General features: G+C 38.3%; 1 protein-coding gene across 2 annotated transcripts in view; it reads right to left on the bottom strand.

The window, feature by feature from the left end:
* OCA2 (OCA2 melanosomal transmembrane protein) overlaps window positions 1-18,006 on the bottom strand; it is a 144,250-nt gene that overhangs the window by 103,829 nt on the left and 22,415 nt on the right. For both annotated transcript variants that reach the window (XM_065675751.1, XM_065675750.1), the window contains 4 exons: window positions 6,743-6,814; window positions 5,786-5,851; window positions 4,682-4,738; window positions 3,524-3,648 (listed from right to left, as the gene is read on the bottom strand). In XM_065675751.1, coding sequence (XP_065531823.1) covers window positions 3,524-3,648; window positions 4,682-4,738; window positions 5,786-5,851; window positions 6,743-6,814 — 320 coding nt within the window. The remainder of the gene's footprint in view (window positions 1-3,523; window positions 3,649-4,681; window positions 4,739-5,785; window positions 5,852-6,742; window positions 6,815-18,006) is intronic.

Genomic DNA, 18,006 nt, shown 5'->3' with positions numbered 1-18,006 from the left:
CCAGCCAGCAACTAGGCCCCTCACAGCTGGTCCGTCATTCCACCCTGGTGGGATGCGGAAGAGAATCTGAAGAGTAAGAGTGAAAAAACTTCTGTGTTGAGATAAAGACAGTGAACAGGTAAAGAAAAAGCCACTCATACAAGAAAAGCAAACCAAGGAATTCATTCACCACTTCCCATGGACAGGCAGGTGTTCAGCCATCTACAGGAAAGCAAGGCTACATCACTCTTAGTAGTTACTTGGGAAGACAAACACCATCACTCCAAACGTCCCCCCTTCCTTCTTATTTCTCCAGCTGTATGTGCTGAGCACGATGCCATATGTTATGGGATATTCCTAGGGTCAGCTAGGGTCAGCTGTCCTGGCTGTGCCCCCTCTCAGCTCCTTGTACACCCCCAGCCTACTTGCTGGTGGGGTGAGCAGCAGAAAAGGCCTTGGCTCTGTGTAGGCACTGCCCAGCAGTAATGGGATCATCCCTGTATCATCAACACTGTTTCCAGCACAAATCCAAAATATAGCCCTATGCCAGCTGCTGTGAAGGGAATTAACTCTACCCCAGCCAAAGACAGCACATCACTTAGGCTGTCAACAACAGAGTCAATTTAAAACTCAGAAAAAACACTGTCAGATGACACATACGTCAGCATTTGGAATCTCCAGAAAAATAACAACTCTGCAAAAAAAACACTATTTCTCCAAAAGCATAAAATTATGCAGTTAAAGGGTACTTTGTAGTATAACTGGACCAATTGCATCAGTTGGGGCATAAGACCATAGTTGTAGTTGTAATTCTAACTTCATCACTCCTTGATTTCTGAATGTTTCAAAATAGAACCTTAACTTTTTTTGATGATTCTTTCTTTTTGATGAATTTAGTGATAGCTTGAAGAACCTCTGACGATGCCAAGAAAGGCCAAGCCCAAAGTATAAAATCATCAGGATGTGTTAGCTATAGAGCAGGATCAAACTTCTGTTTACTTACCCTGGTTGTATAATTCCCCATGTGAAAGACTAACAGCCTTTTCTAGCTCCAAATAACAAAGTATCTTAAAAATAAACTACAGCTAAAAAGGGGTAGTTATTAATTTATTTTTTTTTTTTATCATCTTACTACAAACGCAGAGTGGAAGAAGCATTATGTTTTATGCCTTATCTATGGAAATAAAAATCCTTATATTAATAGAGTCAGTAGGATTTTCTGCAAGCTTTATCTCCATGGCAATGACAGCACAGTGCAACACAGTGAAGCTGTAGACAAGGACTGAAGACAATGGCAGTAAGATAAAAAATACAAAAAATTACCTCCAGCACGAAGCTTTTAGAAATGGGCAATTAGCTGGTTTTACTAAGCGAGATAAAATTTTGTTCTGGCTTTGAAAGGGATTCAAATAAAAATGCTATCCACATAGAGTTTCCCCATCTTTAGTGTTACAAACTTATTTAGTATAAAACTAAAGTATTTGTGGTACATTTAGTATAAAACTCTAGTACTTAAAGGGTGGCTACAAAGACAAAGACTCTCGCTTCACAAGGAACCACATGGAGAAGACAAGGGGCAACAAGTACAAGTTGCACTGGGATAGATTTCCTTTTAATATAAGAAAAAAAAAATCATGGTAAGAACAACTAACCACTAGAACAACCTCCCCAAGGATGTGGTGGATTCTCCATCACTGGAGGTTTTCAAGTCGTGACTGAAGAGAACACTAGATAATCTCAGCTAGGCTTCCTTTCCCATGAAATGTTGGACTAAATGGTCTTTTCAGGTCCTTTCCAACCTGGGCTATACTTTGATCCTTTGACAATGGAATAAATGCTACAGTAGCAACACCTGTGAACAGAATTCTTTCATGATGCGTTGTCATCTGGATTTCAATCTATTCCAAATTATAGTTAATTCAAAATATTCTGCAACATGGCTAAAGAAAACTTGGCATTTAATACTTCCAGTGTTGCTTTACTGCTAGAGGTGAAATTATTCACTGCAGTTAAGCAAAGTGATCTCTTTAAAATATAATCAGACAGAAGACAAATGGGTTTTTCATTCACCAGCTGTTTCCCAATCTAAAATTTATTCTACTTGCAAAATTGGTTTTTACTGCTCCATGCTATGTTTTAAAGTGGGAGCATATCTTAATAGAATTTTGTGTACTTTAATGTGACAATGACTGCAAGCATTACATCGATAATTTTAAAAAAACAACAGGTGGTTCCAAAACTGAACTGGATTAACCAGATTTGCCTGGCCAGACACAGATTAAATTCAGGTTAAACAGTAATTTATAATCACATATTGATTAAATCTAGTTGCAAATCACATTATATTAATTTACAGAAATCTGAAGTAATTAAATTCACAGTTTTCTATTAAAAATTCCTGTCCTGGGTTCAGCAGTAGCAGTCATTTTTTCTCATTTTAAGTAGCTGGTGCAGTGCTGTGGTTTTGACTTTCAGCCTGGGAACAACGCTGATAACACTGATGTTTTTAGTTGCTGCTCAGTAATGTTTACTCTGACCAAGGACTTTCTGGGTCTCATGCTCTGCCAGGGAGGAGGGGAAGCCAGGAGGAAGCAGAGACAGGACACCAGACCCAAACTGACCAAAGAGGTATTCCATACCACAGCACGTCATGCCCAGGATGTAAAACTGGGGGCAGTTACCTGGAAGGGCTATATCACTGCTCTGTCAGGCTGGGTATCAGTCGGTGGGTGGTGAGAGGTTGTATTCTTTTCCCTTGTTGTTTCCCTTATCATTATTATCATTGGTGGTAGCAGTAGTGATTTGTGTTATACCTTGGTTACTGGACTGTTCTTATCTCAACCCGTGGGAGTTACATTCTTTCAATTCTCCTCCCCATCCATCCGGGAGTGGAGGGAAGAAAAGGGGGGAAAGTGAGAGAGAGGCTGTGTGGTTCAGAGTTACTGGCTGGGCTTAAACCACGACAGTTCCAAATATCGAATCTCAAATTGTGGAATTAACCACTGCTGTACAAGTGTCATGATCACCAGCAGGAAGAAAATTCAGTCTCATATTTCAAAACAAAGCTGCTGGTTGAAATCTAGAGATTTTTTTAATTTATTTGCACCCAGTAGTAGAAGGGATAATGACTTCACTAAAACATAAATTAATATCTAAAATTATATATAGATATGAGCCAGCAAAGGACAAGGCAGTTTTAATTGAAAAATTCTCTCTGCTTAACAGGAAAGAAAAGAAGAAATTCTCTAGTCGGGAGCATTTGGTGCAATATGCTATTGCAGTTCAGATATGAAGACAAACCAGAATAGTTAGCTGCCAAGACAGAGCAACAGGCTTCAGATACGTGCTCTCTATGAACTCAAAGAGAAAAGGCAACCCATCAGTTTGAAAATGTTAGCTCTTCACCCTACTACAATAGGAGTATTTGAAGTTTTGATTTCCATTTAAATGATCAAAAAAAAAAGTCCAAACAGGCATTTTGCACACATCTGCTACTGATTGCTAGCTATAAAAGACCAAGTCCAAAACCATAACAATAAAGTACCTTATGGTTACTGGAGTAAAGAGCAGCATAGTGGTAACGTTGTCCAAAAATGCAGAAAGAATTGCAGCAATGAGACACAGAAATGTAATCATGGCCCACACCCTGCCTCTAGAGAATCGATAAGCCTAATAAAACAAACAAAACAAAACAAAACAAAAAAATCAAAGGGATTAGATCACTCCACCTTAGCTTTTTAAAAAATGATAGATAAAATAACTTCACCAAAGATGAGGCAACAGTGAGCTCAGAGAGTTAGTACTCCATGCACCTCCAAACAGAACCCTTTCCAATATTAATCAGTTTAGCAAGAAAACATTTCATGGAAGAAATAGGAAGCAAATATTTTCATGATGAACAAGAAGAAAAAAGTCTGAAGAAACACCATGCCAGGCATGAAGGGGGCTGTGGCAGGAGCAGGGCTTAGCCATCATCTTCTGCCTACACCCCCAGGTGGACTAATGTGGTTGAGACCTCCCATCTCCTCCACATGCTGGGACACCTTCTCCATCCTCAGAGCAGGATGGCCAGGGCTACACAGTGTGGGCATCTATGTAGGTAGGGGTTGTGCCCACCTATGTTTTGTTTAGGGATTCTATGCCCAAAGCAGTCCTCCTTGTGATTTTTATTTTCTTTCTTTCCACCCTTCTCAAGAAAATTAAGCTTTGCAGTGGGTGAAGTAGCCCCTTACCATGTGTAATACTTGTTTTACAACCAATTCATCAGAATTTCCCTTTTAATGTAATCTCTGGTTCTGCTACTGTGCAAAACTCTGTGGCCATTTTTCATGCGTGATCATACAGCTAATGATAGCTCCCATATTTCCTCTCCCCCTCTGGCAGGCATTAATACAGATTGCAGTTGCAGTGGAACTGCAGCCCTGGGGCAGTCCTGGAGAATAATTCAGCTTTATATTGTCCATATGCTTGTGTAGCATAGGGAGGCCTTTAGCTTTCTCTTGTAGAAACTGAATTGCCTTCAAGGCCTCCTTTCATCCCTAAGAGATTTCTCAAAATTATAAGTTGACCACTGTGACTTCTAATGTAATAAGTAGCCATTGCCCAAAGAAAGGTTCTTCAAAGATAGTGCTTGGCAACACAGCTGATTAAGTATTAGCTTGATTAATCCAGTAGTAATTTAAGAGTACAAAAACAAGCCTACCTTTACTGCACAGTAGTCAAAGAAGCCAGTCTCTGAAAATATCGCCACCAAAATCATCTACCAAATTATGAGGGAAAAGAGAATAACTTTCAACCGAATTATTACACAAAAACAAAGCAATGTAGTTTGTGAACCTGATGAAAGTCCTTTTTATCTGTTACACTTATGAGAAGCATATTACCTTCGTATTAGGATATCCAGTACAGCTGCCAGATATCTCTGGTCAACGGTGAAATTTAGTTCTCAACATAAGCAGTCTGGTTGAATTTTAGTTGTAATAGTTAATTAGGCACCACACATTAAGTACTGAATGTATCTCCCTTCTGTCATTAACCAAGAAAAGCCAGTAAGTGTCTGCTTTCTGCAGTAACACTATACAGAGAGCAGAAGACAGCAGCTCCAAGAACTACTTGCATTTTCCTACATTTCTGAGAAGATTCCTGTCTTTCCATCTTTGCTCCCAAAAGATTTTTTTCTTTCTTTCTTTTTCTGTGGGGAAGGCAGGAAGCAGGGAGCAATGTCAGGAAATAAATAAACTTCAGAATGGCAACAGATAATTGTAATTTTGTCTCTTTATATTGTATATTTTGTGTATGAGTACAACAGCACTTCGACCAATCTTCTTACCATAAATAGCTCTGAGCAAAGTGTTTAAAATAATATGTGATTATCATCTGATCAGATATTTTTCGTCCATTTCTGGTTTGCTTTTTCTGTGGCTGCAAACATAGCACTAAGACAAAGAAAACAACTTTTCCACCAGACTGTGCTTGGGGAAGGTTTTGAGTAAACAAAATTAACCAGATAAATGACAGTGATAATACTTGGCATTTTAACAGGTCTTTCCATTTATAGACCTCAAGGATGTTTTTAGTATGTTAAACATAATTTTACAGATTTTGAAAGAAAAATTGAAAGGGATCAACATTTTCAAAAGGCTCCTTCAGAAGTCTGATCATCCTTCTTTTTGATAAATCCCTCAAGGCCCAGACTTTCATCATACCTTGTCTCAGTAAAATACAATTAACAAAATGTTTAAGAGGGAAACATCTCTATATTGAATGTGATTAACTCAACACAGAGCAAAAGATATGCTTTAGTCACCATTCCAAACAGCAGTGCCAGTGTCTCATAGTCAATCCACTCCACCACTTTGACGATACTTGGCCTCTGCAATCAAAAAATACAATTACCAGTGAATGCCATAAAACACCTATTTTTTTTATTAGCTATGGATTTTAAACTCCACTTAATTAATGAACCATTTAAATAAGTTAAGATGGAAATTAATGTGTTCCTACAAGGTACACAAAAAGGACTCTTTAGTATTACCATTACTATTATTATTACTAATTCAAAGTACTGCTGGTATCCTAAGTGGGTCATTATCAAAAGCCTACATTAGGCTATAGGTTTATCTAGTTGTTCCTTACGTAACATTGCAGACATAAAAGACGGCTGAATTATATAGTGCACCCTAGTTTCCTTTCTGGTAAGAGAACAGAACTATACCATTTCACCTGTGAACAAACTGGAAAGAAATTAGGGGAATATAGCAACGATGTGGTGACCAGTTATGAGAAAATAAAACAAAGAAAATCAATCAAAGGTTGTATTAAATATCAACGAAGAGTAAGCCAATGGGGTGGGGAGGGGAGGTTTGGGGAAAGAGTGAGCAGGGAAGGACTGGAAGGTGTATGCATGAGGTGTAATTATTTAGGGTAGTATAAGGCAATGTATTTCCATTTAGGCTTGCTTGGTAACCTAACATTACTGAAAATAACAGTGTTACAGTAACTCAGCATTAAGATGAAAACAGTTGTACTCAGTCTCCTGCAAATCAGAACAAAATACCACCGACTGACTTTTTTCCTACTCTTCTTGTCTATACTCAAGGCTGACTTGTTTTCCTCAAGATGTTTTTCCATCCCAATATCTGCCTTACCATCACTTTCCCTCGAAAAACTACTCTGTCATGTGCCCAGTCATTACAGGGCAAACACGGAAATTTATGAAAACATACCCAGAAATAATGCGAACACTTACAGTCTGACAACTTACCTCCCCAACAGTAGCTAAGGCAGCTAAAGCTGCCAAAGAGCCAAGCATCGCGGCAAGGGTCCTGTGGACAATCTGCAACAAAGGATAAGAATTGACCAGAGACTCTAATAAACATCTCCTTACTATTAAAAAGGAGGGAAAATAATTTAAAAAATCATGTAGTTGATTATTTTCTTGGTTTGTTTGGAGCTTTTTTACTCGTTCCACCCCATTCTCATTCAAAAAGACCTGACCAGAGAATAGCTGATTAGTTTGCCTTGCTGTAGGTTGTTATTGAAATTAAAAAAAAAAAAAAAAAGAAACCACGCTTGTGCAAAACCCTGCTAGGAAGTCTCAGCTCTGATCTCAGGGTAGAGAAGGGACTTCAAAACCAGTTTCTTATATTTGACAATGAGTGACCCAAGAAGGTAAGCAATTCGCCTTCCCTAACTTATTGATCAAAAAGCCTAGTCCTGTTGGCTTCTCTTCACAGCTCATGGAAAGAAGACAGGAATTGTTCACCTCATTCTTTATAGATGCTTGTTCATCTCCAGTGTCTATAAAGTAATTCCCAAGCAAATAGCTCAGACCTGGAACAGATGCATCCTATGCATACAGAAACATACTAGACTGTGAGTTTCCAAGTCCAGTTCTGGGTCCGGACAGATCTGTCAAGCCTGTCCATTTGCTTTATGGCCCACTCACACAGTTTTCTTCCTTCATAAAGTGTTTCTTTACATCAGCATTTTCTCTACAAAGTGTTTTGACTGCAAGAATAAAATCTACTGGACACCTTTGCCACAGCCTCCTCAGTTCCTCAAAAGCTGCTTTCATCAGTGTATAGACTAACCCAGCCTTGAACAATGCTTCCATTATATCTATAATGTTACTCTAGCATACAAGCAATGCATTTGAAAATAGGACAATACAGACATTCATTTAACACTGAAGCAATTACTACATTATATGGACATTTGTCCACGTCTGTGTATCTAATGAATAAATTGTACTTAAAATTCTAAAAGAGAAAGTATAAAAGCAAGCATGCCCTGAAAATGTGCTTTTTCCTCCAAGTGCTCATTTATAGTCATTTAATTGACTATGACTGGAAGATCACAGATTGTGCAAAATAACTCAGTTAAAGTAAGAATGTAATTAATGAAAATCACACTACAAAAGACCGTATCTAATGAACAGCATTTCCTATTAATGGGTTTAAATATTATTCAGAGACAAGAATTATTTCTCAGAAAGAAATAAGGCAGTCTAAAAATATTGCACTAGTTGATAATTTCATAAGAAATATTTTGCTGATAAGAAACAGTAGGATGTGGACCTCTAAAGGTCTTCCTGCCTGCCTGTAAAAGAAAAGAAAACAGAAAAGAAAACAGAAAAGATTTGGCTTTCTTTCTTTTCTTTGAACATAGTTTTTTCACAGTAATAGTAAACAACCAAGCAATTTACCAAATTACTAGAAAAATATATACAGAAATCATGGATGTAGGAGTCAAAAGAAAAATCTGTCCCATTCTCATATGTTTTTCTTCAAAATGGACTGCAGAATAACCTATTCATAGTGACAAAGTAGGAGATCAGAACAAGGATTTTATGTCCTAATGACCTAAAAGTAAATAGCACACCTTACAGCTCCCACCAGCTCCCATAGAAATGCCTGTGATATGTCACTATTTCATCTTTGATTTCCAGTTTCAGAGGGTTCATGTGAACACATACATACGGCCCTTCTGATTCTGCAAAGTTGGGAAGCATTTGATAGTTCTTGTGGCTGATGACAGGTTGCAGCAACCATACCTTACAGTTCTTTCCAATAAGAGCAGAGGTTTTCATTCTTACCAGAGCAAAGCATGTTCAAGGGTAAGGTACTGGGGAATCCTCAGCTGTTCTGGGGCTGAAGGCTTTCTCCTCATCTAATCACCACACATGTTACCTCTTTTGAAGTTCTCAGAAAGACACCATGTTTTTTTACCAAGATTTGACTGACTTTAATTTTTTTACATATTTTCATATAAGCTTTCCTCCCATCGCTGTTGTGTACTTAATTGCATACATTGTGCTGACTGCGCTTTCAGCTTCCAAGAGTTTCCTGTCACCTATGGGTGAAATTTGCATTACTTTCTGCAGAAAGATAGAGAAAAATTTCTGTTCAAACTGATTTATTGTCAGTTCCTTCATCCTGGTGATGTTTCAAGAAGAATGTACTAAAGTATATCCTGAAGAATGAACACAGATTACTCAGGTGCAAAGCTCTATTACAAAAAACTTGTAAAATGTACAACTCTTCATTCCAGCAAACTATTAAGTAAAAGTTATATGGTAACATAAAGCCTAGAAAGCGCACTTACAGAAACTCCAAGACATGTAAATAAGTAAAAGCTCAGATTTGGGGAGATTTAGGAATGAATAGATTACTCTTTAATGTTTTCACTATAAAGCAAACTCAAAAAAACCCAAAAAAACATATTTGCAAAGTCATTTTAAAAAAGCTTGCAAATGGAGATGCAAATGCAGCTCAGAAGTTGTGACACTTCTTGAACCACAATTCCCTCTACTACACATTTGGAGGGCACTATATTAACTAAAATTTCATTATTATTATTATTATTATTATTTTGGAAAATAGTACAGATCTGATTTAAACCTTTTGAAGCCTGGCACGAGGATGAGTATCATTTCATTATGAATCTCAAAGTGTACCCACAAACAAAAGCTCAGGTACAAAAAAGCTCAGAAATAAATTAAGACAGAGATTTAACCCCAGGAAAGCTGAGAGATCTGGTGGAGTTTTGAATCTAAAATACATTTGGAAAGATTAAGTGAGAAATAATATGTGTTCATCTGATCCTTCTCATCCTTGAGAAATTTCTGTATTCTCTAGTAAGCAAAGACAGTCACACTGAACCCCAATTTATAGCATTTCTCTTTCAAATATAAATTGCCTATAAGATGACAAGTTTGGGTTGACTGCATCAGCCTGACTAGGTTGAGTTCTCATGTGCAATCTAGGAATGGAAGCAGAAGGAAATGGTGGGCTCAAAGTTAGTTCAATCACAAAGGTGAGCAAATTCCGATAAAAGACTCGGTGCAACATGTACTCATCAAAGACTTTGATATAGCCAGTATCTCTTGCAGATCTTATTATGGTACCTACATTTTCCTCTCTATTTCATCTCTTGTTTTCAAAATGCATCCACCAACACTAATAAACTCTTCCCTGGGCCACTGTTCAGCTACATGGTACTCATTCCTTTGACAAAAGCCATCACTAAGATTCTTTCCATCAGGCATACCTCAAAACAACCCTTCTGCCCAATCTTCCACACTCTCTGCAACTTGTCTCTTACCTGCATTTTTGTTTCCACTCTCTCGCACATGAATACCTCCTTACATGTTCCCATCCTCTGTGGCCTTTATTCTATAAAAGCCACATCTCAAAGTGACTTCTTATTTTCATCTTATTTCTTCCATCACACAACTGTGAAACCTCACGTTTCAATGATTTAGTCAATTTTAGTACACTCTGTAAAATGCACTTACTATAAAAGTCTCTTGCCTCATTTCCCAGAAAGTTTTCTTGAAAAAACAAACAAAAAACAAAAAACAAAAAAACCACAACAAAAAACAAAAAACCTCCCAAATGAAAAAAAAACCACCCCAAGCAATGGCCATTTAGACACAAAAGAGAGTACAAGGAAGATACAGAAATTTTAGTCTATCAATTTGCAAAATAGAACTCCCCACCTCCCAACCCAACTACAAGCTTTATAATTTCTTCACAGAAGGGTCATTTTCACCATTAACAGCATCTTTATATTTGTCTGACAATTGCCTAGCAATGCTGACATAATGAAACAGCAAGGGATGGTGTTTGCCTTCTATAAAGGGACAGTTACCTCAATACAAACTGCTGCTGATCATAATGCAGCCCATATTTCACTCTTCACATTGTATGACTCTGTCATAGAGCTCACTGATTCAGGATATCACTAGGCTGACAGCTGAAGAGATTTCAAAAAGGAAATGTATATTTACAGAATTATACAGAAGCAATGAAAACACCCAAAGCTGCAACAATAGACGCTCTCAAAGACATCAACAGTGGAGGTGTGGCAACAGCAATATCATAAGGTCATGCTATAGGGTCAACTCAGAATGGGCGAAGATTGAGAAGAATTCTTGTAGTTATTTTGTTTCATAATTATCTATAGAAAGTTTGTCTTATGATTGCTTACTGCATGATAAAACACAGTGTACTGGATGCTGGTTCTGTATGATAGTTCTATTTTTAATTAATAGTTAATTTTAAGGTGAGAAATGAAAGCAACCCATATCATTTACACCACAAGTTTTTGTGCTTGGTATGAATTAAAAATATACTTTTCCAGAGCTGTAATGCAATCTGGACTCAGACAACCTAAACCTTCTCCAGATTTAAATTTATCTCTCTGAAAGTGCTTTGGAATGTTTGCACAGAGTTCATCAAATCTTTTGTAGACTGCAACAGCGTCACTATGAAGAAGATTCAAAATTCCAGACATGTTATCTTGTACAGTGCTTCAGGAGATAAAAGGAAATTATTTAGAAGGCAATTGAATGGTTACCTGTATGCTATTTCAGAGCACACATTTCTCAGCTCACATCCAGGGCATGCATATTTCCAGAATGTGCTTCTGAAGATATTTTATAAATGACACATCCTGCCAAATGTTTTATTTCCACAAGTCCTTATTTATAAGTGATAAATGGCAGTTGAAATATGACTGTCAGTGACTTTAATGTAAATCTTCAAATGCCTCAATTCATTTCTTACCCACTTTTTTTCCAGTGAAGCCTGTTGTGTTGAACTACTTATTTTACTGACAAAGTAGTTTCATTCAATAGAGTAACAGCATTGCTATATTTTAACAGGAGACAGTCATTCCCAAGCCTATATTCACATATGGGTTTTATGTATTTTTCACCTACCTCAAAAGTGTCTAAGACCTTCTATGTAGAATCAACAGCCAAATCCCTCTTAGACTTTATAAAGTCTCTAGTTTAGTTCTTTATTCTCAGGGGACAAGGAGGGAGAGAAGGAGAGTAAATTTGTTCTAGGACAGCTTTTTTCCTGACATGTTTTATGTCTATTCCTTTTTATGTTTTAATGAGGATTTATTGGATTAGCAGTAGGAGAGGTGTTTTTTCAACGACATAGAGTCTTGGTTATTCTGAAGATAATCAAGATAACATTAGTCTGACTGCCTCTGGAAAGTTTTTCCTCAGTCAGATCCCTTTTTGGAGATTGTGTTATCATTTGCTGTCACATACTTTATAAATCTGGTGGTTTGTTTTGCCTTGGACCATTCCAGCTGTTTTAGCAGGATACAGATGAAACTTCAGTTTTTCATGTTACATGTATTTGATCCAATTAAAGTTTGGAAAATAAATCCCAAAGCCTGAAACTGGCATCATACATATTTTCAGAAATACAATGGTAATTTAACTAACTAATTTAGCTAATTTTTCCCAACTGTGTCAAGCAACAAAACTGAAAATTTCAGGTTATGTTAGGAAACAACAAGGGCCAAAAAAGAGCCTTGCAGTACTTTGAAGTGGATCTGCTGCAGGGCAGAGTTGAAAGCTGAATGGCATCAACTTCTTAGTTCATAAAAATTTGCTTTACTGCTAGCAAATTGCACAATGTGGGCAGAATATAAACTCATAGACTAGAAATAAAGGACATAGTCAGGTATAGATGAGATCAGAGTATCAGAAAATGAAGGTCAGTGGAGCCAAACATGTTTACTTGATTTTCTTCATGCTCACCTGTATTAAACAGACCATTAACCAGTACTAATTAGTGCAAGTACAGCAACATACGTTCCCTTCAGCTGGTGATGGCAGCTAATGCTTTACCTCCTCCCCCTGGGTTGCTCCCTACACGAGCTCTGCAGAAACAGTACTGCAGCTTCTTCAGCTGTGAGGTACTCTTCCCAGCACATGGGAACTCCTTACAGTGGATGTGTCTCAACGGCTAGTGCAAAAATGAATGATAATGGAAAATTAATTGCCTTAGAATTACTTAGTTAAGCAGTAGCAAGTAAATTCTGTGAGAATTTTAATGAAGCAAAAGGGAACTGCTTGACATAGTTTAGAAAGTATGACTTACACTGATGAAGTACTCAGGGGTGGACTAAATCACTTCTTGAGGCAGCCATGTAGGGTACAGCTGCTGAAAGATTATGTGTATCCCAAAGTGATTACAAGCATTACAAAAATCAGTAACAGCAAGAACATCTATTTCTATCTTTGTCTACAGATTAGGACACTATCTCTGTGTATTCTATACATGCAGACACACAAATCATAAAATATGACTTCGCACTATGTCAAATTTCTTACAAAATCTTATTATTAATATCCTTTTTATAAGTAAAAATATATCAAAACTGCATCACGGTACATAAGTATGCCTTGCTTGAAAAAAAAACAACCAACCCTGGATCAACAGCTTACTCATTTTTACAAGGATTCAATGTTGGGTCAGTATAATGGTACTACCATATGCATGAAATATATGCCCAAGATCACTGAAGAGCACAGACTGGAGAGGTGTCTGGACTTGGAAACATTATCTGCATATTTTAGTACTAACGTGCATTCTTCTTAATTGCACCATAAATGGCTGATCCCTGTAAAGGAGGGGAGGGGTGGGGAGAGGAAACAAGAAAAGAACCTAAAACAAAAAACCCAGAATGTTCCCTTATACATCAGTAAGTGATTTTTACAGACAAATTCCTAGCTCTAAAAGACTTGTCTGGGTTTTTTTTAATATCAACATCAGATTCTATAGCAAACTGTGTAACCCCTAACAAACATCTATACAACTCCAAGGTAAGAAAGCAGCACCCACCTATGACATTCTGCTATAATGTTTGTTTTCATTCAGATAGCATGCCAAATCACCTGCTCAAATCCAATGTCAGTGGAGAAAGTCATGTTGTAAACAACCCTGCTTTAGGAAAAGGCATAGAAGGCAGCAGTTTGCCACTTTATAATGCAATGTTTCAAAATATAAGATGGCATTACACAAGATGATTATCTTTAAACAGAAGGTGATTAAAAGTAATACTATATGGTATCCAAGGCAAGTTGTGCAACGCCTGTATTAGTTCACTGTTTTTCCTATGGTATGTTGATTGAGCAGTTTAAGAAATACGAAGTAGGGATATTTGGGGAGTTTTGTCTAGGAAGAATAGCCCTGAAATTCAATATTAAGTAACTACAGTAAGCCAGAAAGTTTCACCAGCTGATAACAATTTTCTCTATATGTAAAACACAACTGCATAGAAGGAGAGGGAGAGAGAGTGACTTAAGGAGATCAAATTATTTTCTGTGAATAAATTATTTGTTAATTCATTCCCCTATTCTATATAGAAAATCTATGAGCTGTTTCTAGATTTTGCAAAACTATTTGTTACTCCATAGCGCTGTCAAAGGATTTGAATGAATAATGTGCGCAATTTGCAATCTTTTCATTGTCTGTGAGCTTTTTTACTCGGTGATACCAGCGCTTGCTGCTTGTAGAGAAAATTGGATGGGCTAAAGATTAATGCTGATATGGAATATTGAATTAACTGGTTCAAAGTAGCCCTAGAAGGATGCAAGGATAAACATATCCTTACTTAATGGGATGAACAAAACTATTGTAACCCTTATATTTTCATGCCTTGGAAACTTGGGAAAAGCAAAGGTGGAGAAAGAAGTGTGGATCCAGGAAGTAAGGAGGGAAATAGCATTTGTACAGATCAGAAGATCAAGAAGAGGGATTATTCATATATAATGAAGGTTGAAATGACTGCTAGACTTCTAAACAGAGTCTGGTTTTGAAATAACTTCCCACCACAGAATATTGATAATAACAAGTGGGAATAAAAAGGTATATAGCATCATGCTTGGTAAATATTTCTCTCAGATTCATACAAAAAAAAAATAAGAGTCTGTCATATCTCTATCATTATAGCCACTGTTGGATGTTTTCTGGCCTCTGCCTGTTGGGATGGCTCTGATGTAAGAAAATTATTTTTATACACCTCCAGGAAACACTAGAAGGGGAATATCCAGTAACATCTGATAGTTGCAGAGCCCCTCAGAGTCAAATCTTAAAAGGGAGTCTTTATATTTGCTACGAATTCGGTGGGGTTAACATTATGTGAAATTGGACAGAGGCATACAGAGATGAATGAGCTGATGTTCTGTAAATCAGGGTCTTGAGTTAGGTCAGATTAATAGAAAGTCGAGTCCTGTGGAAAGACAGGATGGTGATCATTTTTATAAGCCAAGGCACCTCACTTCTGTAATGTTTTATCTACAAGAAATATTTGCTGTGTGACTAAAGTAGAGAGATCTGGTCATGAGCTATTAAAAAAAGGACAGATGTTGTTACCTTGAAGAGGATAAACCAGACCGCTACTGTGGGCTGACATGTCCCAAGCCTTGGTCTATCAATAGGCTGGCCAGGCAACAAGCTTTCAGTCTTGCAAAACCTTCTTGCAAGGATCAGTCCTGTCCTCCAGCACCTATTTCAGCAGACTTTGCTGTCTCCATCCATTCTACATGCCTTGATATCATTCTCGATGTACACTCAGTTTTGTGCCCTAAAAGCACAATGTGGGGGGGCTGCAAGGCTATCTTCGCAGTTTTGGAATGTCTTCTGAAACCGAAGATGTCACCAACTGTATTTCCCCAGTTATCTCAGCATCCTCAAGACTAATGAGTCTGTGAATTTCTCATAAAGAAATTACATGGAGCAAATCTCAAAAAGCAAACCTATTTTACTTCCCCTGTGTGAATCTTTGTCAGTCCTCTTCCGATATTAGGGTAATATGACCATTCAGAATTGTAGCTATGCACTATGAACAAAAGTACGTCAAACTGCAGCACTCACATCACCTTTATAGGAAGCTTTCTGCTCTAGCCAGTAGTTCCTCTGGGGAGTCTTTAATCACTGATGTCTCTTTTTCTCACTCCAGTTTTCTTCTCTGCCTTTCTTCTCACATCTTGCTCCATGACTGCCACCTACGCTCCCTCATGTTTTTTTATTTACTTTTGCCCTTGCTCTTGCTGAAGGAAGACACCACTTGAGGCCCAAAAAGAAGCTGAGTGGTTCTCATCCCTGTTTGTGTGCATTAGAAGTGTATGTGCGTTCTAACACCTTGTTAAAATTTTAAGACTTCATGGCCCTTTGGTTGCCATAGGCAGGGTAGAAGCTGAAAGCAGCACTGAATTAAGCTAATTTAATGTTCTATTGCCTGTCTCAAAAAAGAAAGGAAAAGAAACAACCCACGACAACATACGCAGTATGCAAGGGAGGGCAACACATATGTGCTTGACGGTCTTTCAAAAATTGAACAAAATGCAGTTCAAAATTAGTTTTAAAAGGCAACAGAAAATGGACATTTGGAAATTAGTTTTTACACTTACTGCTGAAAATATGACCCCTATTATTTAAAAAATTGCATTCTGCACAAAGTGAAGCCTGGGTGACAATATCTTTTAAACTAGACAATCCTATCAATTCCTTAGAATAGCAAGCAGCACCATCCAGTGGCAACTTTTTTCTAGTAATTTCTTAATTAAGGCCAATTTACATACTACAGAAGTACCATAGCACCCAAAAAGAAGGTATTTTTCCTTAAAGCAAACATAATCAGAGCAGAGCCAGACTTCTAGGAAGATAGATCTATCAATTAGGCAACAGTCAGTGTAAAATCAATATTTATATTAAATTAATAATACAAAACCATTGTTACAAGATATTAAGCTGGGAACCAGTTGGGGATTGTGCTTGCTGTTATACAGTATTTTTGTTTGAATTTAAACTTATCCTGTACTTGTCTTAAAGCACACTGCTTCTTTTACGCCCCTTTTGCTACAGTTACAGCAATTAAAGTGACTATAGCTTATCTAACTGGTATTGGCTTTATCTGTTGGAGCCATCTTGTTGGTGGCAGTGGCTCTATCCAAGCAGTAGAAATCCAGGCACCCCAGGTGTACTGATCCAATGCTCATCGTAAGCAGCAACTTGCAATGTTGCAAAAGAGCTCCTGCACAGCTGCTTTGAAGTCATTTTGAGTCTCTCAAAATGCACAGAGGTCACACCCTTCTCCTAAATAAGAGAAAGGCAGGGAATGATCATAATCCTTGATAGTCCAGACAGCTTAGTTACTAGCTCAGTCACAGGCTGCTCTTTCTGGGAGAGCTTCTCGGGTGTGTATTTCACTCTGGGGGATGGGACAGATGGCTCCACCCCATGTCTGGATGAGCTTGTTCAATCCAGTCCTCCAACACCTATCTCAGCAGGTTTTGCTGCCTGATCCTGCTCTGCATACCTTGATACCATTCCAAATACACACCTTTAGTTTATGTATTAAAAGTAATATTCGTGGAGACTGCAAGACCTGAATGTGCACAAGTCCATGGAGCTGATGAAATCCATCCGCAAGTCCTGAAGGAGCTGGCAAATGAAGTTGCTAAGCCACTGGCCATCATATCTGAAAAATCATGGCAGTCAGGTGCAGTTCCCGACGACTGGAAAAAGGGAAATATAACCCCCATTTTCAAGAAGGGGAAAATGGAAGACCCAGGGAACTAAAGACCAGTCAGTCTCACCTACCTGCCTCGCAAAATCTTGGAGCACATTCTCCTGGATGGCATGCTAAGGCACATGAAAAACAACAAGGTGCTTGGTGACAGCCAGCATGGCTTCACTAAGGGGAAATCCTGCCTGACCAATTTGGTGGCCTTCTGTGATGGCACTACAGAACTGATGGACAGGGGTAGAGCAGTTGATGTCATCTACTGGACTTGTACAAAGTGTTCGACACTGTCCTGCATGACATCCTTGTCTCTAAATTAGAGAGACAACAATTTGAAGGATGGACCACTCAGTGGATAAGGAACTGGCTGGATGGCCGCATGCAAACAGCCCTGATGAGAAGGACTTGGGGGTGCTGGTCGATGAGAAAATGAACATGAGCTGGCTTCAGTGTGCGCTCGCAGCCCAGAAAGCCAACCGTATCCTGGGCTGCATCAAAAGGAGTGTGACCAGCAGGTCAAAGGAGGTGATCCTGCCCCTCTACTCTACTCTCGTGAGACCTCACCTGGAGTATTGTGTGCAGTTCTGGTGTCCTCAACATAAAAAGGACATGGAACTGCTGGAACAAGTCCAGAGGAGGGCCACGAGGATGATCAGGGGACTGGAGCACCTCCTGTATGAAGACAGGCTG

The sequence above is a fragment of the Lathamus discolor genome, chromosome 4 (assembly GCF_037157495.1).
Source record: "Lathamus discolor isolate bLatDis1 chromosome 4, bLatDis1.hap1, whole genome shotgun sequence".
In the NCBI taxonomy this organism is placed as follows: domain Eukaryota; kingdom Metazoa; phylum Chordata; class Aves; order Psittaciformes; family Psittacidae; genus Lathamus; species Lathamus discolor.
The sequence above is the reverse complement of the archived record's forward strand: the minus strand, read 5'-3'. Positions and strand labels throughout refer to the sequence as shown.